The 21,847-nt window shown below is 39.9% G+C and overlaps 1 protein-coding gene across 1 annotated transcript in view; it reads left to right on the top strand.

Moving 5' to 3' along the window:
• The window catches only part of ADAMTS3 (ADAM metallopeptidase with thrombospondin type 1 motif 3), a gene marked incomplete at both ends in the record, with an annotated part of 129,455 nt that overhangs the window by 33,151 nt on the left and 74,457 nt on the right, over window positions 1-21,847 (top strand). The window contains one exon of the mRNA XM_080343802.1: window positions 5,935-6,091. Within this exon, the coding sequence (XP_080199928.1) occupies window positions 5,935-6,091 (157 nt within the window). The remainder of the gene's footprint in view (window positions 1-5,934; window positions 6,092-21,847) is intronic.

A 21,847-nucleotide genomic window follows, 5' to 3' on the forward strand; every position in this document is an offset into this window, starting at 1 on the left:
GCTTTCTGATGAACTTCTGGATAAGTGGCACAGTTTCAGGTTGCTGGTACTGTGGCACACGTGTTTGGATCTACTCTGAACATGGGATCCTTTAATCACTTTGTTCACATCTGTTTAGTTGTTCGGTGTTCTTTTCTAGCATTCATATACAGATAAAGATGCATGTAATGCTTGGTTTCAAGTGACAATGTGCTTGTGGTGTATTTGGTTTATACCAACATCTACTGGTGGATCAAGCATCCTACTGTGCTAGAGGCTGTGGCAGACACAGGACGTGAAGACAGCCCCTGCTTTGAGGAGTTTACGGAATCCAGTGTGAGACAGGAGGGAACAAATAGGACAGTGGTGGAAAGAGTAAGACGTTATTGATGAGTACGTTAGAGGTCTCAGCACTTTACAAACCTAACTTTTGCCAAGCTTTTTTTCATAGGCAATTAGGTATATTAGTGTTTTGTACAGTGAGTTGCATGAGAAAAAGAAGCTTTTGTGTTTAGTGGCAGCACGTCCAGTGTATGAGGACAATAATAATAAGAAAAATCAGAACTTGGAATATAGTTGTGCAATGGAGACTGGCAACAAAACGTGAAAGCATTTGCTGACCTCTTTGCACTGAACATGAGATGATAGGTAGGATGGAGATATTCTGTTATGGGTTTATTTTGTAAAATAAATGCACTGCATACTTTAACAACCCAAAGCATTTCCTACTTGCCAGTAACACTCAGTGGCAAGTATTAGCAGCACTTGCCTTGATAATGGCCAACAGTGTGACTCTGCCTTGTTACACAAACTCTTTTTGACATTTGAGGGTGAGCCTTTCAAAATACAGCTGAGAATTAAATGACTTGTCCTCATTGCAAACCACTAGAAATGGGGCATTTAACTTCCTAAAACACTTTTGAAAATCGCACACATAATGTTTACTCTAATATTGAAGTTAAATGTATCCATTCTTAATGGTCACTCCACATTTCTCTGTTGTGCTCCTCTGAATGAATGGTTCTTTCCTCTCTTGCAGTTAATACTCCATGCATATTTATACAGAATCATATTTCCCCCCCAAATGCTGTTGGTTTTGGCTCCGTAAGTTAACCCTTAGTTTAATCTGCCTGTGTAGGTTATTTTCTCAAAGCTTTTTACAATTTGTAGTTCTTTTATTATTGTCTGCGTCTTTTTGCATTTGAAAAAAATCGCAGTTTTCAAAGTTCTGCTTTGTCAGTGGGTTGTCCAGTAAAGAATACATCACTTGCTGTCCTCTGAGAAATCCTCCTAGGTGGGCTACGTGTACCAGACTACATTTGGCTTTGCTCCCAGGTGCCTTTTATTATGAACTCAAGCAGAACTTGGTCCTGCCTCAGGTTTAATTCAGCAGAAAGGTTTTCCCTCATTTTCCTGTGCACCATTACTTCTGGATTGAGGAGGACGAAAAGTGTTGCAGGGATAAAATGCATTAATGGTCGTGAGTCATTTCAAGACAATTACAGATATTATGCAAAGTGTGTGCACACAAGGTGCTAAACAGACCTTCAGCAGGTTTGCCTGTGATACCCTTCAGGGAGGGGAATTTGCTGCCCTTTTGAAAATGGGAGAAGTGAGTCTGTAGGACAGCTGAGAAGTTAATCCACTTCCCCTGAGTTTCAGTCCAGGCTGAAACGATGCTGAGAACAGGTGGGTTTTTTCCAGGCCTCTGCAGTTGCTGTGCCACAAAGGCTTCTTTTTGCTTTTGGTAGTTTTGTTGTGTTCTCTTTTTCACATTTTAAGACTATGAGGCCAGTTCTAGATAAACTTCACAGAAACACAGATTTTTAAACTGCCATCCTTCAGTTGATGGAAATTTTGAACATTATTAATTTAGAAGAAAAAGCAGTAAAATTAATAGCATTCCAAGATTTCAGACTCTGCTTTCCTGTATCACTCCATAAAAGTGCTTTTGTGGAAAAAAAAATTCCACTACTTACTTCTTTTTTGAAAATCCACCATAGTAGTTTCTCCAACTGAGTCTTTAAAAATATGTGCTCTGAACACCTACTTGCTTTTCTCTCTAGCTGGTGAGGAAGAAAATGCTGGGTTGACAGTAGAGTTTACAGTGAAGATTCACTTGAAAATGCAATGCCTGCTTATGCCCTTCTTTCTCCATTCGTTTGGAAAATCTCAAACTCTTTTTACTGATGAAATTTGTGGGGAAAAAAAAGTCAGAATGGAAACAAAGCTGGATTCTGCATTCATGCTTGCCTGTAGGCTGTTAAAATGGACCAAAACTGTCCCTGTTGATTCTAAATCTCATTTTCCAATAATAAGGAAAAAATAGCATATTGATAAAAATTTGGCCGCTGTCCTTTACAACATGCTTTGAAAGATAATGCAACTATATTAATTTTAACTTGTATGTATTAAATGTCAGACAGAACATGTAAATATTGGTACTGTTTACAGTAGTGTTAAGGTAAAGCAAGGGTATCTCAAAAGTGTGGGCAAATTAATTTTTCAAATGCATGTGAAAAATGTATTTAACTTCCACACAGGTGATTCAAAAATCATACCTGCAAATGAAGCAGAATAAACCAAGGCTGAAAGGAGTGGAAAGGATGGTGAGGAAGAAAGTAAATGAGAAATTATGCTTAATAAAAAACATACGTATTCTTGTTAGTATAACCGAGGAGCACCTTTTCTGTTTGTTTGTTTTGGTTTTTTTTGTTTGTTTGTTTTTTGTTGTCTGTTTTTGTGTGTGTGTGTGTGTGTTGGTGGTGGTGGTTTTGTTTTTGTTGTTGTTGTTTTTCTTTAATCCATGTTTTGCCTTCATCAGCCCTTTAGGCTTGGCCCTTTGACTACAAAGCCATAATTGCCTGGTCTCCACTGTAATTCTTCCTCTTTCTCTTGGGATGGTGGGGAACTCTGTTCTTCCAAAAAGCACATCACCATGTGTGATCAATAGTCTGTGAGTGCTGATTTCGGTCTGTGTGACCCTTTTCCCAGTGTGTATTTTTAATTAACTTCTCTGCTGTGCCATGGGAGTTGTGAGTTGTGCTGGAGGTCAGATCATTGCTCTCTCACTGGATCTGCAGGAGACGTTGCTCTTTAGGAACCCTGTGTTGGTGGTGGTTGGTTGGTAATCCAGCCCTCTGGCTCCACTGGCAAATTTTGTGGATAAATTGTGTTAGTTTATTCATTATTACAGGCACAGATCTCCTCAAAGCAGTTCAAATCCACTGAAATTGTTGGAATGAGCTGCTTCCATGAAGGTGAAGAAAAGATAGAGATACATCTTACATCTGTATAAATAATCATCCATAAAAGCTGTTTTAAAAGAAAAAAAAAAAAAAGGAAAAGGAAAGTGGGTATGAAGGCTGCTGGGCATCTTCCACAGGAAAACCTGCTGTGTGCTGCGGTGATGGTGCCAGAAAATGACAAGCCAGGTGCTTTGTAGATCGAGGTGCTCGTCTGTTCTGCCACATTTGTTTGCATAGAAAGGTCACCCTGAATCTTTATGCCTTTTATCTCAAAGATTTTACTTGATAAATTTGCCCTTTTTCTGCCTTGTGAACCACATGAGTTCAGCATGATTAGGTAAAATGGGATGTCTGTTTGGGGTGTTGTTCTTAATTAGTAATTAAACTTCTAAAATAGCAACAGTTTCTATCTCTGATTAATGCAGCCAGTTTATTGGCATCTGTGAAGTTAGGAGACTTTTGTGAAGCGAAAGAGTTGTGGCTTAAGAGGGGTGGAATGTGTTAGGTCTGTCAAAGTGGTTTATGGAGAGTTGTGAAAATGGAAACTGTACTTGATGCTTGCAGATTGTTCTTATATTCCTTTTACAGCAAGGCACACCCATTCTCAAAAATATTATTGCAGCTCTTTCTTTGTAGGTTTAACACAGACAAGAAAAAGCATACGCATTGAAACTGGAAAGCGAAGGCAAGCTTTGCTTCTGCACTGAGCACTGCTTTTGGATAGAACTACTTTCAACTCACAGGCAATAGCGTCATAGAAAATTTACAAAAAAATCTTTATGCCAAGATAGCATCTACACAAGTAACATAGCAACTGTAGTTACAAAACTTTGACATTTTTTCTGAGCAAAACTAGTAAGCTATTAACATGCAAAGGGGACTTGTTAAATCCCAGTGTAATTATGTGTACTAACCACATAAAAAACTGGCTTGTGATGCTAACCTGAGTTATTATAATCAAAAATCTCACTTATTACTGCTACTTACATAATGAAAACAAAGGAAGAATGTAGTATTTAGATTTATGTAGTTTAGCTAATATTTGAAGAAATTCATTAACTAAAAAATTGAGTGTAGATGTAAGAAAGCACACAGGGCATAGAAAGCTTGTGGTGAAATACTATTTGAAACATTTTGAATATTTTTATTAAAATATACCTTCACAATTCTGTCTGCTTGTATTTGACAGATTACCTAAGCTTGTGCTATGATAATCTCCACTTGTAGCATTGCTGTAATTAAGTTCAAAGGCACTCAAAGTTGGAGTATGGGATTGCAACTATACCTCCTCCACAGGGGCTGGGGAGCTTGGGAGCAGCTTCTATCACTGTTGGGATTGTCTCCTTTGTTAAAATTTTGTGATGCGCACTCATCTTGTGTAGCCTCTACAGTCCATAAGCTCTTCCAGGGCCTGATGCAGGAACCTCTGGCCACAACTGTGCCTTCCTGAGACCCTCTACACATCTTAGAAGAAACAAGACCCCTATTTGAGAGTTTAGCTTCTATGGCTTGAGCGGGGCTGCATTTTCAGCCATTCAAAGCACAAAAGTACTTCCAAAATCTAGATATGGGTGTGGTCACTAGGTTCAGGTAGCGGACCTTGTCTGTTCCATCAGACTTTCTGTTTTGGTTTTTTTTTTTAAACTTCATAGTTTGTACATACCTGTGGTTGCATTCAAAGTGCTCTGGGAGCCATCAGTTTATTGCTTACTTGCAGGAAGAACATTGTATAAAAGGAAGGTCGTAAGGATAATGCTTGTTAGTAGTTGCTCTGCTAAATTTTAGGTAAACATGATAATATAGTGATAGTAATTTGCAGATTCCTCAAAATATATATGCCATTGGTGTTTTCCTGTATTTTCAAATATTCTGTGTCCATTTTCCCCTACATGATGTTCTTGCTTTCACTGGCTGTGCCTGAAGGAGTGTAATCTTGCCACCCTTAGATTTAAGCAGAGTTTTTAAAGTGACCGTTTCCTTAAGTGTATTGTCAGATTTCCTTTACTGTTATTTACTGTGATGTATATTCAAGTGCCAGTAAAGAGCATGAGTCTGCCTTCACTTAAACTGGACTTGTGCAGGTGTGACTTAGTCCAGTGAGTTTAATTGTAGTGATCACCAAGTTAATCTGCCTTATCTGCAAACCTGTCCCACAGCTTTTGCAGGCAGAAGACGTAAAGGGAAAGGATTTTGAGGAACTGTCAATAGCTAGATAGAGGATGGAACAGTAGGTGTTCGTTTGAGTGGGAAACCATATGCCTTCTACTGATTTTAATGAAGTAAATAACCTGACCCATAAGGGGTTCAGAATATATATGAGTTAAGGATTAGCAGAACATTACAGTACATAGCATGCCATACAGAGATGACAAAATAGCTGTGCATGACATACAAATGGTAAACTCCTACCTGACTTTGGTCTTAGTTGGGTTTTGAAGGGGGTAATGTATCTCATGCTCATGCAAGATTTTTTTCTTAATGCCTTTGAATGTTGGCCTTGGCCAGATGAACATCCCCACAGTGAAGAGGGATATCTCCTCTGGCAGGAAGTCGGTGAAAAGGAAATCGAATGGTAATTTGATTCTTACAGTACAGTAATATGTTGAGTAGTTTGTTTCACCTCACTTGATTCTGGTTTTAAAAGCATCAGGCCGGGTCTTTAGGCTCTCAAATGACATACAGGCATGCTTTCTGTCTTCCTCACCAGGCTGGAATGATAAGAACTAATAAGGATGAATACTTCATCGAACCTTTGGAAAGAGGAAAGCAAATGGAAGAGGAAAAGGGAAGAATCCACATGGTTTACAGGCGATCAGCTGTAGCACAACATCCCACTGATATGCTCCCTGATGTCCATAGAGAAGGTACAGTACCCCTGTGTGCTTGTTTGCAAGTCTATTCCAGGCAGAAAGAGGCAGTTCTGATGGAGCTGTTTGAAAAGAAAGCGTTTAAATGTTTTGCTGAAATATGCCATCAGTCATTTAGGCAGTTTCTCTGCCCAAGAGCAGTGCACATGTGCATTCATGTAGAACAGAACTTAGCCATGAGGTGTCCTGTTCAAGAAACGCTGCAAAATGTTTGATTTTTTTTTTTTTTTTTCCCTCCTTAAATGGAGGACAAAGTTTGTACTGATTTAAGCAGAAACAATTCTGAGCATTACATAAGTCGGTAAGATATTGTGCGACACAAGATGTTAATAGAAATACTCGTATGACTTTAATATTCTAAGTTGTTATTAAGGCTTACCTGTCTATACAACTTCTGTTTAAAATTTGGATCTGATTTCTTTCTGAGTAATAGCTAAATTGTGCCATGACTGTTACTGTTTTTCTCCTCCTCCTGGTTGCAATTAATGCAGTTTGAAAGCAGTTGTCTTCATTGACTATATTTTGACACATCCAAGGATTCCCCTCTGTCTTGAAGATTCTGTGGTTTGTCCATCTGAGAACAATTATCTTGTAGTTTAATCCATTTGCTTCCACCCCGCTTTTAATATTACACAAATCTTCACAAACCAACACATTTTATAGTTAACATTGAGGTTTTTGACATTATGGGCTGTGTATGAAAGAGCAGCTCCATTCCCCTTTAGTGCTCTGCCTTTTTTTCTCTCAGCTTCCCAACTTCCTGTTTGTTTTTTGGTTAACGTGTTCTTGGAGCTTAAATGGGTTTGAGAAGAACAGGAAGAACTACGTACAACACAGGGAACTAGAATTAGATACAAATATTAGACAGGAAGCAAGCAGTGCCCCATTCCCAGTCCATGTGGATTTTAATTGTTTAGTGTGGTTTAGGAGTCTCTGAAAAAGCAGGTAGGAATTGTCAGCGATTTAGAATAAAATCCTATCACACTTTTATTACCCTTTAGAAGATAAGTCTGTGCTGCCAATTGCAACATGGCACAGGGATATCACAGTAGGCTTGGGGACCAGCAGCAGTCTGAAATATGTAGGCTAATTGACCCAGCTTTTCTCTGAAACCTGTACTGCCACAGGTACTTTGCTTTTGGTACCTAAACAAGGTCATTCAAATGTGGCTTTTGCACCTCTGTTGTGTGATTGACTGAACAATGCCGAATAAGCCTTTGTGGTAGTGGCAATGGGCTCACTGCTATGTTTCTGCATTGAAACCACTTCGTCTGCTGGACTGACAGAGTCAGACCACGGTTAGACAGGAAAACTACTATCTTAAAATCAATATCCTAGCAACAATCGTAACACAGTGGAGGATTTATTGCTTCATGTACTGTGTTCTCAGATATAAACACACATATATGATTATCTACTTATCTTGTTTTGTTTGTTTCTCCTCTTTTTGTTTTATTGCACTTATTTGTGATAAAGTTTCAGTGAGCTTTCTTAGAAAGGTGGGAACCATAAATCTGGGTTTCTGGAGAAGGCATTAGGATGCCTCAGGCTATTGATTAGCATGGGTTTAGCCTTCCCACTTTTGCAGCAACATAACCCTACCCCTGAAGCAGTACCCTGTGCTGATTCCTCTTTACAGTTGTCTATAGCCTCTTTTAGGAATGATGGCATATGGCATGCACCACTGTATTGTTCTCATCATTAACTTTGTGTAGAGGTTGATTTCCTTAGAAGTGCATTGCATGAAACACTCAAGAAATTAGATGGGAAATCCTCTCTCATTCTTTTGAGAAATGCTGTGGGATTACAAACCTGTTAACATATATGGGTAGGCCGTGGTCTTCACATACGGAAATGCTTAAATAGTCTTATTTTTATTTTTTACCTCTTTCAAATAAGCCCCTCAAAACACCTAGCAGAAGATGAAAAGACGTGGATACGTCAGAAAGAAAAGTGAAGTGATAGAGTGATAGTACTTTTTTCTTTTTTGTTTTTCCTTTCTTTTTCCTTTTTTTAAAAAAAATTAAATTTCATCTTCTCTCAAGTTAAGGAGCTAGGAAAATATACCAGAAGCTGAACCTTTTAAAAAAATGGTACAGATATCCTTTGAACTGGTGGGAGTCTGTGTTCTTTGTGGGTATGTGCACACAATTCAGACTCCTTGAAGGAACATTTTCTTGATTATTGCCTTTTTATACCCCACTCTTTTCAGTCATTCTGGTGTGAACAAGATCTGTTGCATATAAACTGTCCTGAATGCTTGGTGGTTGTATTATGCTTATAAAATGGCCCATCTCTCTATGCTCTCGTCCTGAGGTATCAGGGAAATGTGGATAATTTTCCACATTTTGACAGACCAGTGCCAGGAATGGTTATTTATATTTTGTGGGTAATTGGTCTGCTAATTCAAAGGATCTCATTTTACTGTATCTCTTGGAACCTCATCTTTCTTCTGCTAATGTGAGGCAATGTAGGGACATGCAAATAGTAGTAGGTCCTGACCAATTAATCTTAAAATCCTTAAAAACAAGACAACAAAAAAACCCAAAACCAACCAACCAAAAACTCCTAATTGGTAGCTGCCGTCTCCATTGCACTGGGTAAGCCTGTTTGCTGGTTTGAAGTCCTGAGCTCAGGTTAGTTCTTCTGGACAGAGGAAACTCTTTGTCTTTTGCAGGACAGCAGCCAAGGCCCCTCCTGGGAAGTCCTGGCTATTGAAAACCACTTAAAGGTAGCAGGATGTGACATGACATCGACAAATGTCAAGTGGATTTCTCCCCTGAGAACAGACAAGACTCTTGATTATTCTTCCTTGTGAAGAACTGGATCAGACAGGACTCATCCAAAAAAGCATGTGAAAACTGTCAGCTCATAATGTTGAAGGAGGTGGAACAAGAATTACCATACCACATTTTCAAAATACATGTACAGCCCCAATTTTTGTCTGAATTTGAGAAAATGATTGAAAACTTCTATCTGCGCTCAGTAGTGCATCATGGGCCTGGTGGCAGACTACAAATTAACAGGTATATGCTTACATACAGCAAGTGACAGTAAGTCAAGTCAGGCTGCTCAGACTGCAGAGGACCTTCTCACTGAGCTTGGTAGGAATACAGATAAATATGTGGTGCTCATAATTGCCTAGAAATTTCCAGCTATTGCAGAATGCATTCCTTTGACTTGTGCTGGAGGATAAACAGAAATGTATTTATTGACAGTGAGGACTTAGGCCAGCAATCCTAATGAATCTCTTCAGGTTGGGAAAATGTGATAGATGCATGGGGGGAGGAGGGGAGGTACTATTTCCACAGCAAACAGCCTCTGGACATCCATTACTCTGGCAGTCTGAAAAGGGGGGAACTAGTTTGAGCTATGATGGGTTGCAGCATTTAGCCTACCAAATGGTTATTTTTAGACTGAAGTGAGTGAGCTGCTTAGAGAATAACCTCTTATGAAGTGTTACTACTTGAGTGTTATCATCCTTGTCTGATACTGTGTCATGAAGACAACTTCTGCAAGGCTCTACACTATTTCTGAAAATATTTTAAGTAGTTGCTATACATCCTCTGTTAACGTGGACATACCTTGTGAGCCAGCAGTTTGCAGGATGCCACCCAGCATATGCTGTGCTGTAGCATTTGTCCACTCTATAGGGTCACAAATCCGAGGAGTGGAAAATGCTCTACCTTCTGCATGAGTGTCAATGCTCAGGAAGAAGGGTGTGCCCAGGCCAGGAGGATGCAATAGTAGAGCTTGTGAGACTTTTTTTTAAAGACACTGGGCATTTGTTTTTAAACATCTGGGATGAGCATCTGGTTAGATATAGTCTGGGAATCCTGTCATAGAACCAGATGACCTCTAGAGTTCTTCATAGGTGTAAATATGCATGGTTGTCTCCTAACTGCTTTTCTGTAACAGATTGCCCTGGCATGACAGTTTGTAAGCTTGGCTTCCCCAGTAATTTAACTCTTGATTGTAAAGACACTGGTTATCTGTGACTTCATATTGGGGGAGAAGGGTCTGGGGGACAGAGAATGAGCATACAGGACTGAAAAAAATGGAAGAATGTATGAAGCTGTCATGTTAAAACATCATTTAAGTAAATCTTTAAGCTTTTATCACTAAAATAGCTTTTCACTTAAGCATGGAAAGAAATGCTTTCTGGACAAGCCTGAGTTGGAAGGTTTTGAAAGACTGGTGATGATATCATTCTGTCTGGCCGGGATGAAAAGAATCTGTTCTCCTTTGTTAATAAACTGACAAACATCACTGAGATGTGTGATCATTAAGCTTATTCCTTGAAAGCATTCAAGAAACAATAGAAACAGACAAAGAACTGTAGAGTTTAGAATCAAATTTGCACTCAGGAGGCCTTCTCTGCAAGTCCTGCTGAGTCAGGCTCAGGTGTATGGTAAAATAAAATCAAAATTGTATTTCTGAGAAATGTAAAAGCCTCATCCAAGTCCACTGGAATTGGTGAGATGACTCAGATTTATGTTAGGAGGCTGATGAGGCAGGTTTTGGATCACACTCTGCTTGAACTGATCACAGAGAGTTCGATTTATCATTCCTCCTGTGCATTCATTTCTTATTTTTTTCTGTGCACTTTCTTTTCATATGATATAATGATGACATCCAACCTTAAGCTTGGAAGTTACACAGCTTGTTAAATGTACCCAAAAGTTTTCACTCAGAGAGCAATTCAGATTAAAGTACTTTTGTAATTATTTCCTAACAGAAAACAAGGGATACAAGGAATAGGAGCCTTTACCTCCCAGCTTCCTTTCAGAATTTTCATTTTCCTTAAAGAACCCAAGTGCTTGTGTGGCTGATGGTGTTGCCATGGCACTGGGTTCAAGTGTCTTTGTCCCAGGTGGGAAACATGTAGGAGGAAGAAATGATTTGGAAGTTGCTCCTGGTTGCTGGGAAATGAAACGCTGGAACAGAAGGCAGAAGAATGGGAAGACTATTGCCTGCTCGGAGACCTCCCTCAGCACTTCCCCAGGCACATTTGTATTACTTAGAGATGTTGCCATGCCAGAAAGTGTCTGAACTCTTTCTCAGCATAATTTCTCATAACCTGTGTTCTGAGGGAGGATATTTTACATACTCCACAGGACACCACACATGTTTGGACATCAGCAATAACAGGAAAGATTGAACTGATTTCTCTGGAGACTTAGTACATGACATCTTGCAACATGCTCTGGTACAATACAGGAATTCTTACCAAAGTTGTATTGGTGGCAATAACCTGTGTATGTGTTCGTCTAAAGACATCCTTTCTCTTTATCCAGAACTGCTAGAGCTTTTGCTTTCAGCTATCTTCTATAAAACAGAAAATCAATAGGATTAATTGGAGTTCTTGATTGATTGTTTGTTTGTTGGGTTAGGTTGGTTTGTTTTGTTTTTTTCAGGTAAGAGTTTGCTTAATCAAAGGAAAGGTAGTCAACAAAGTACTTTTCCAAACAAAGGCAAATGACTATTGGTGATGAATGTATTTACAATACACGAGATAAAAAGAAAAGTGATCTAAGGAGGAGATAAAGTGGGAGGAAAAGTGATGAGAAAACCATCATGCACTTCTATAAATCAAAGTAGATGAGTAATATCTTTGGCTGCAATGGAATACAGCTCTCTCCAAGGGTTTGAGCATGTGTTTGCTTGCAGAGGGAAGTGTACTCTCAGCATGTATAGGCGTAACCTGAACTAGATTCTACCTCACTCACTTGGATATCAGTATCAGTCAGTATAACTGTAATATCAACTCATTACCACAAAATATAACCAAGCAGCTACGTATATTATTGGATGTGCAGAGCCACTGTTGCTTTGCTCTCAACTCAGAATACCCTGTGGTAAACATGGCCCAGGATGTCTGTCTTCTGTAGGCTTTCGTATGAGGTCTAGCCCATAATTAGTTTTCAGATCTGCTTTCTTTCTCCTTGAAGTTCATAGTTGGGCTTGGCCAACTTGTCCTCAGGTGTAGTTTGGGATTCATCTTGTACTTGGAAAGTGTTTTTGGTTTAGTATTTCCTGTCTCTCCTCTCTTTTTTGAATGCTGTCTGTCACCAGAGATCTACAGGAAGACTGGACAGTTGGCTATGGAATTGGCTTAGTGAGCAGTTTTTCCTGCTCATTGAGTCAACTTGATGTCATGTATTTCCACTAATGTGCTGGAGATGCAATTTAGCAGTTAGTTGCCAGAGCTCAGTGATGAATGCTAATATCTTCATGTGAGCAGTTACTTACACCCAGCTTCAGGAAAAAAAATAAATCCAATTCTTCCTTAGATAAGCATCCAAAATTAGTGATGTGAATGGATAAAAATTAAGGTGCTTGTCTGTAGACTGTGAATTAGATACTGTCTTTTGGGACATCTCTCGTTTCCCTTTGTGGACCTGTCTGCTTGGCCTCTGTGGTGCAGTGTTTCATAGAATCAAAGCACAGTAACTCAGCAGTTGTGTTTTCAGTATTTCCAACGATGGAGATCCCATTACCTTTCTGGGCCCCTGTTCCAGTGTTTGAATACCCTTGCTATGTTGTTGGTTTTTTGTTGTTTTTTTTTTTTTTTTTTAGTTCCTACAATCTAATTGGAATTTCCTGTGTTCCAACTCATGTCTATTACCTCCCATTCATTAAAAACCTTTTGAACAGTGGTGGTCACTGTGTCCAGAAATTGAGGAGGCAGTGAGGTAGCTGGGTGTTTCCTGGCATATTCATTATCGAGCTTTGACCTTTCAAAATTGATGTAATAATTGGTCTACATTAAAGGTTGAGTTAATATGCATAAAGCATTTGCATGTGTCAAATGCTCATAGAATCAAAGAGTCACAGAATGGTAGAGATTGGAAAGGGCCTCGAAAGATCATCTAGTCCATTCCCCCCACCAGAGCCGGAACACCTAGATGAGGTTACACAGGAAGGTGTCCAGGTGGGTTTTGAAAGTCTCCAGAGAAAGAAACTCCACAGCCTCCCTGGGCAGCCTGTTCCAGTGCTCTGTCACTGAGAAGAAGTTTCTTCTCAAATTTAAGCGGAACCTCCTATGTTCCAGTTTGCACACGTTGCCCCTTGTCCTGTCATTGGTTGTCCCCAAGAAGAGCCTGGCTCCATCCTCGTGACACTCACCCTTTATATATTTATAAACATTAATGAGGTCACCCCTCTCTTCTCTTCTCCAAGCTAAAGAGACCCAGCTTCTTCAGCCTTTCCTCAGAAGGGAGATGCTCCACTCCCTTCATCATCTTTGTGGCTCTGTGCTGGACTCTCTCCAGCAGTTCCCTGTCCTTCTTGAACTGAGGGGCCCAGAACTGGACCCCATATTCCAGATGCGGTCTCACCAGGGCAGAGTAGAGGGGGAGGAAAACCTCTCTGGACCTACTAACCACCCGCCTTCTAATACATCCCAGGGCACCATTTGCCTTATTGGCTGTAAGGGCACAGTGCTGGCTCCTGGTCATCCTGCTGTCCACCAGGACCCCCAGGTTCCTTTCCCCTATACTGCTCTCCAATATGTTGTTCCCCAACTTATACTGGTACCTGGAGTTGTTCTTGCCCAGATGCAAGACTCTATATGTGCCCTTGTTATATTTCATTAAATTTTTCCCTGCCCAGCATTCCAGCCTGTCCAGGTCTCGCTGCATGGCAGCACAGCCTTCTGGCATGTAAACCACTCCTCCTAGTTTGGTGTCATCAGCAAACTTGCTGACAGTGCACTGTATTCCCTCATCCAAGTTGTTGATGAATGTATTTAATAGTACTGGTCCCAGTACCGACCCTTGAGACACTCCACTGGATACAGGCCTCCAACTATGCCCCATTGACCACAGCTCTCTGGCTTCTTCAGCCGTTTACAGTCCACCTCGCTACCGGATCGTCCAGTCCACGCTTTCTCAGTTTAGCTGCGAGGATGCTGTGGGAGACTGTGTCAGATGCTTTACTGAAATCAAGATAGACCACATCCACTGCTTTACCATCATCTATTCACCTGGTTATGTCCTCATAGAAGTCTATGAGGTTGGTTAAGCCTGACTTCCCCTTGGTGAAGCCATGTTGACTGCCCCTAATGACCCTCTTATCCTTGATATGCCTTGAGACGGTGCCAAGGATAAGTTGTCCCATCAGCTTTCCAGGGATGGAGGTGAGGCTGACTGGTCTGTAGTTGCCCGGGTCCTCCTTCCTGCCCTTTTTGAAGAGTGGAGTGACATTTGCTTTCCTCCAATCCTCAGGCACCTCTCCGGTTTCCCATGACTTAGCAAAGATAACGGAGAGTGGCCTAGCAATGACTTCAGCCAGCTCCCTCAGAGCCCACAGGTGCATCCCATCTGGACCCATGAATTTATGCATGTCCAGATTGCTTAACTGGTCCCTAACCCAGTCCTCATCAACCAAGGTAAGACTCCTCCATTGTCCTGACTTCCTCTAGGGCCTCAGGGGTATGGGGCTCCTCAGAACAGCATCTGGCAGTGTAGACATTTTAAAAAGATCATCCCTTATTATAAAAAGAACCCTAAGGGTTAGTAAATGTATTGAGACTATATTCCATGTATGTTCAAGAAATTATATTCATGAAGTGCACTGCTTTAGACCTGCTATACTGCTTGTCAGTGAGGCTGTGATACAAAAGCTGAGGTTCAGAGTGGTTCAGCGCTTGGGGAAAGAGTACATTCATGGTAGGCACCTCATTATAAAATTAAACATAAATATAAGATCCATAGTCTCTGCTATGCAGGCTTTAACCTGTTGCTCCGGAATACGTAGGAGTAAAAGAAAACCCAGACTTCTTATCTGAGAAAAAGCTTGTATAATTTTTTTAAGAAAGAAACTTGAGTAGGATTGGATCAAAAGGTGCCTGAAAGTGACTTACATGCTCTGTCTGTGTCAGAGAGGTTGCACGTACCTCCTAATGATGGGAGTAGAGACATCCATCTGTTTAAGTCATCTTCAGTTCTTGGCAATAACAAAGGAAAATTTTTCTTAAATAAAACCAAGAATAAAGGTTTGATTCCAACCACAGGCAACTAAAATCAGAGTAGTAAAACACAACAATCTGTATGAAGGGAAAATTGAAAAAATGGAGAAAGATCAGTACATGCAACTTGCAGCCTTTCCAAGGGTTATCCAGTTTCTCAATAAAAACTCCTTATGCCCCCAAATTACATAGGAGGGAGAAAACTTTCGATGAACAGGGGTGGTAATGGACAGCAGACATTTTTAAGTGTTCTGTAACCAGCTGTTCCCATGTGAAGGGAGCCTGTGTCATTTACAGATAGTATTCTTAAAGTAATCTCCAAAGACATGAAGACATGGCAAGGTAAGGACCACCCTGTGTGCCTTTTCAGCACGTGTCCAGCATAATGGATAGATCTGGTGTCCTGTCAAAGAGGAGCATCTCGTAGGACTTACCTTTGCTTCTGATGAATAAGGAGGTGCTAACCATGGTGCTTTGTCTGTATTGGTAAACACCAGCCAACACTCCATGCCTTCCCTCAGCATGGAGGTCACTGGAGCTGGTTTTGTGTACTTGTTGGCCCTCAGTAGCTCCAGTAACTCACTGGAGATTATGCTTTTCAGAGCAGCCTGATTCCCAAAATGAGAGTCATAGTGTCAGATAAAAATACAGTGAAAGAACAAGTAGCTCTTGCCAAGATTTCCTCTTCTGCTGCCAGTTTCATTCCCATTGTTTGAGGTGGGAGGTCAGGAGAGGCTTTGAAAGCAAGGATTATATTAATACAGGTAAACCATAAAGGTCACAAGTGCTGGACAGCATTGTAGAGCTGAGCTCCCTAGTTCAGATGAGAAGTAGCTCATTTCTAGTGCTGAGGTTGATAAGAAAGACACATATGAGATGGTTAAAAATTCTGGGAAGTCGGCTGGGTAAGGTAGCACAGAGAGCAGAGGGAGAAGTGTGGTGTTCCTCAGCGGTTCCAGGGATTATTCCAGTCATCTGCTTTTCCCCAGCCCCGCACTCCTCATGCTGTCAAAGAGAGTATGTACCAGAACAGTCTTGTCTGAGAAAACACACTAATTGGAAGCAGAAGAGCTGCCTTGTCAAGATGAGTTTATGTGAATTAGAGGTCAGGAACATGAGGAAATAAATCCTCCTACAGCTTGCGGGGGCTGATACTTGTTTATTCTTGTTTATGTGTTTTACATGCACATTGTACTACTTTAGAACTGTAATTGGATACTAGGAAAGCACCAAGATACTAATGGAAAGAAAAGATCCTTTTAAAGTCAGTCTACGTTCTACAGCTGATGTTTTTAACCTATGTCTTTTATTGGAAAATGAATCCAAATATGGCACTTTGTATCATAATACAAAATCATAATTTTTGTACCATATGACTATTGCTGTATTTTTTCCCCTAAGTTTTATGCAGTATTGGCATTTCTTACTATTGGCATACCTGGTTTTAATGATTTCATCACTCAGTGAGTTTTAGAAAGATTTTAGAAATGCAAGAATAGATAAGAATCCAAACTAAAGGGGGAACTACACAACTTAATTCAGTTTGTATGTTTGAAAATTTCTGGATATTACGTAGTCACCCCTGCTTTATGATAGAGGAGAAAGAAAAGTGATCTTGTGTACTTTCAATGAGCAATTTGGATGCTTGCAGAGACTGTCTGGCATGTTGCCTTTACGAGGGCTGCACGGGATTGCTGCATGATAACTCTTGCTCTACTGTGTGTACTGCATCAAGTTGTCCCCTGGAGTTCACCGAATACTTCCGTTTGTTCCTCTAAAGTGCTGCATAGACGATAAGTAGTAGTAAACTTACCTTGTCTGTCTTATGTGAGATGACACAGTATTGGGCAACCAGAGCTGACAGGAATGCACATGCAAATGACTAACGTGAGAACACCATCCTTGCAGTTAATTTTGCTCCCAGTATACAGAGTTTCTTCAGATCCATTTCTGGGTTACAGAAGTGTGTAAATCTTTCCAAAATGCAATGCTAAAGCACTGCAGAGTAACAATATGACCCAGCTGTTGTTTGCTATGAAAACAGTGTGTTGTTTTTTTTTTACCAGAATGCCTTGCCTAATAATTCTTTCAAGTAGTCTAATAACATAGGATAAGATAGTCAAGATAGTTAGTATTCTAGTGGTTATTAAAAGATATGCAAGTCTGAGTCTGCAATTTGAGTTGGAAAAAAAGAGAATTGCTATCTAAGGGAAGCTGGCTTCTCCTGCTATAGTGATGGGGAGAGGCTGACCTGTGGGAAACCTCTTAGGCTCTGTCAAATACGGTGTGGTTTGGGAAGAAAACTCAGAGAGTGATGAAGAGCTTTACTGGCTTGTACCTTTGCAAATAGCCAAGGAAAGCTTTTTGTTTGTGTGTCTTCTTTAGCAGCATGATTGGCAGTGCCTTTTTTTAAAAAATTCTCTGGAAAAGTCTGAGGACATCTCTGAAGGAGAGGTACAAGGGCTCTGGTGTAGCCTTTGTAGTCTTAAGGCTCCACATGGATAACAAGCAGGCTGCTTCATCTGAAAAGCTAGAGCGGTGTGCATGCCAGAGAGCAGGTTTATCCCAGACCAGAGTGGCATAGCTAGATGACTAATGAATATAAATCTGTTAGTAATGTTAAGGCAACAGGAAGTAATAACTGCTAATTATTTACAAAAGTCAAAGAGTGGTGTGACAGTGACAGGTTTGTTTCCTGCCCTGGAGTGTCTCGTAAGTTTTTGGGCTTGTGTTTTTCCTTTCATGTGACAGTTAATGCCATAATAGTTTTATCAATTTAGTATATATTCCTACATTCAGTCTTGACAGTATTTCAAGTGTGCTGCAAAGTGCTATACTTACAGTTGAGAAGATCCATTTCTTTTTACAACATTTGACTGAGTGGGGATGAACTCATGATTCAGGACAAGCCTCCAGGGCTCAGTTTGGACTAGATGTGTAGGATGCTCTGTCCAGCTACCATGAAAAATGAGCCATGTGGCTAAGTGGTGCACGCAAACAGTTCCGGCTAGTGGCTTCTCTGGCAGCCTGGTGCTGGGAGCAGATTTTCTCAAAATCAAAGGATCATTTGTCTAGCAACGTCACAAGTGATGGCATGCTGAGTCGTGTCACCTTCCGCCTCTCCCAGCAGCTCTGTGTGGTACGAAAGAGCTACTGAAGCAGGTAGATTGGAGAGGACTCTAGGGAAGAGAAGAAGCCACTGAGAATGTTCCATGGAAGCTCTGAAAGCAGCATGAGCAATACCACTGGGAATGATTGCAGACCTCTCTGCCAGATACTGCAGTCCTTGCTGGCCTCTGAAGGAGTTTTATTGGGGAGAAAATAATAAGAAAAATAAAAGTAATAATTTAAAAAAGCTGGCCTTCCTCAGGGGTTGTAGTTTTGAGGTAGTGTGCGCTTTAAAATGGAAAAAAAAAGCCCAAACCAACAAACCTTTCTGGCAGCATAAAGGCCTGCCTTTCTGTGTCTCTAGTACTCCTTCAGCCGGCTGAATAGACTCTGATTCTTCCTTGTTTTTTCATAGCAGTAACAGGTAATGACACTCCTAGGCTCACTTACTTCAGGGCTGGGTCTGTGGCTTGTCCTGCTGCCTACAGCTGTTCTGTTCCAGATGTTGAATATGGCTTAGCAACATGGTGCAGCTTGTCAGGGAAAAGGCAAGAAGCAATCCCTGAGAAGCCAGTTTACAGTTTACGGAAGAAGCTTGAATAAATGACATAGTCACAACTTTATTAAAATGTTTTTGAAATGTAAGTCTTTAAGAAATTATTTTACCCAATAGGGAAAGATTTTTGGATTGTTGAAAAAAATTGTGAAGGTAATGAGAAGCTATGATTTTCACAACTGAAAGTAGTTGAAAACACAACATAAATACCTCATTTGAATCACATCTGTATTACATTTCTTATAATACAGAATGTGCATAGTGCTTGGTGCTTTTTGTCTTGGATTTATTTTTCACTTAGATCTTGGATTTCCTAACTGACTCAAATTAGAAATAAGTGTCTCTTGCTTCTTCCATTTTTGGATGTAGATTTTGATTTTGGGTTTTTCTGAGTGTCTGTGATTTGATGATAAAGATTCTTTGTGTGGTTATTTTACACTTGCTTAGGGCAGAAAGGAAGGCTGTAAGCATTTTTTTTTTCTGCAAGAACAGTTCCTCAGGAAATGATCCTGTAGTATACCTGGAGTTTTTTATTTCCTAAACTACGTGTACGAACTCTGGTATGCCTATCGCAGCCTACCTGAAAATTATACAGGCAAGCTGGCCAGGCTGCCTTGCCTGTGGTCTACCCCCACAGCAGAACCCAGGCATATGGAGCTGGGGAACAAACACCTGCTGAGAGTGATTAGGAAGCTCTGACAAATCCTTTATGCCTCATATTGAACAGTTTTTCAGGTTAAGAGAAACTGCATTCTGATCTGCAAGGGTTAAGGTCAACATGAATATTTTCTCAGTTTTCTCACAACATAGAGTGAATATCTCAAGCTTAACTTAATAATTGTGTTGTTGAACATTTCTGGATGCATTAAGTCCAAGACACTTGGTCCTTTGCACCCATGTACTTTTGGGAGTCAAATGTCATTCACTTGATTTTCTCCAGATTGTAAATATTTCTCTCTTTCTCAGTTCACAGACATGACCCTTTTCATGTGAAAGTGGTGTTATTACTCAGCTGATCTACATGCCAAGTGTCAGATATAGTCAGTTTGTATGGAAAATTCAGCTGGTACTTCTAGACTGAGAGTAATTCAAAATAGATCTATTGCTTTAATTTGCTCTGGGCCAAAAGCTGTTTTGAAAATCCTCAAAAAGTACCTTAAAATGAAAGCGTAATTCATTCTGCTCTGTGATTTATTAATAAAATACAATTAATATAATCACAGATTATATAATTAATAGCAGCATAGATTTTTTTTTTCAGCTAAAGTGTTGGATATCTTTTTTAGATCTGTAATAGCAACAGAAATCCGGTTCACAAAATGTTTGATTATCTTTTTAATTTTTTTGAAATGCTACATTTTAACCAACACTTAGTATACAGGAACAATATAATTCATTCTTATAACTATTGTAAATAGTTTGTCTCTAGCAGTGCTTGAAAGTGCACTACTGTATAACTGGCTTCTGCTCAGGTTTTTTCATAGCCAAATAAATGTTGTTTGGGTTTTTTTTTTTAATCACTAATCACAAGTGAATTTGCTAAGAGATGCATTTGAGTCTGTGCTTTGGTATTTTACCAGTATTTCACAATTTGCTTTCACAGGGTTGATTCTTGATTTATTTCAAGTCTTCTTTATTAATCAGTTTGCAGAGTTTTCCCTGACAAGAATAAGTAAAAATATATTTTTATTACCTCCAGCATTTCAGAGGTTCTAAGTTTCTGATGTCCCAAACATTTACTATAAGAAGTAAAAAGAAGTCTTCCTTTAGTTAACAGTTAGTCTTCAGTAGGGAACACAAGGTGAGAGAAATCGATTGAAGGAATCTAGTATTTGAGTGACCAGCATTTCAGTTTACATAATGCCATGCAATGTTTTGGTGGCTGATTATATACTAACTTAATTGGACAAAGGCCAATGAAGTTCTGGCCTCCACAGATTTGCTTTGTTTGCTTTTTTGTCAAACATGCTTTTTATTTTTGCTGGCGAGACAGACCTTTTTTTTTTTTTTTTAACATCTGAGGTTTGTCAAGCTACTTGGAAAAATATGACAATGAAAGACATCTGGGCATCCCATCCACTTTCTATTGGGAAACATCTGCATCGTTATTAGGAACTTCTTACTAGCACTGCAGTGAGCAGATGCATTCTCTTTCCATCTCCAGACTAACTGACAGTTGCTGTTAGTGAAAAGAAATTTGATAGGCACTAAAAAGCGCATACCTGTTTCTTGGTTGAGCTTTTTAATACCACATATTTAAGATGCCTTAATGTTTGTTCCTGTGTAAGGAATAAACTTGTAGTATTTGTGGGGGGAAGTGATGGAGAAAAGACAGCAGTGTCTCCTTCAGGTTATTTGTTGTCTGTATTTCTAGGACTTAAAAAGCAAAGCACTTCTCTTCTTGAATCTTTGCCATGCAGCTTGATTCACAGCTGTTCTTCAGATGCAATAGTCCTTGTAAACCCGGAGTCCTCTGTTTCAGGCTGCCCTTTCTGATTTTTAAAGTCTAAAGAAATCTGCATTAATTACGTGACCATTTTATTTGATCCGCCCTATGTCCTATCTTAGGAGAATATTCTTCAGCTTTTCTTTGGGTTTTGGGTCTAATGTCAATCATGCATATCCCTCCTTATTGTCTTTTTTCCAGTCCAGAGGGAAATACTTTATTCGTCACTCACAGTCTGTAAGCAGGTTCCTTATTTATGGCCATCCTCGGTCACCTTCTCCACAGCTTTCCACCCCTCTCCTTCTAGTGATAGTGGTGCAGATGGCTGCATGCAGTGCCCAGGATGTAGACATGTTGTGAGTTTGTGCACCGGTATCATGTTTTGCTTCTGTGCCTTTTGTAACAATTGGTGCCTTTTTGGATTATCAGTCGAGATCAGTTGTTTTTAGAGAACTCATTGCATTGAATTTAGTATCCCTTTTCTGAGTGACCCTAGGTAATGGCACAGTGCATAGGTATACATTTTGCTGTGCTTTCTGCTGTATCTTTGTTTTCAGCTTCCAGTACCTCCTAATAACTCTCTATTTTGCAACTGAGGTGTAAGTTCTTAATTTACCTTTAGGTGTTACTGCTTTAATAATTAGAAACTTTATTACCTTTGTGTGTATTACC

This window comes from Nesoenas mayeri, assembly GCF_963082525.1.
Source record: "Nesoenas mayeri genome assembly, chromosome: 4".
Taxonomy (NCBI): Eukaryota; Metazoa; Chordata; class Aves; order Columbiformes; family Columbidae; genus Nesoenas; species Nesoenas mayeri.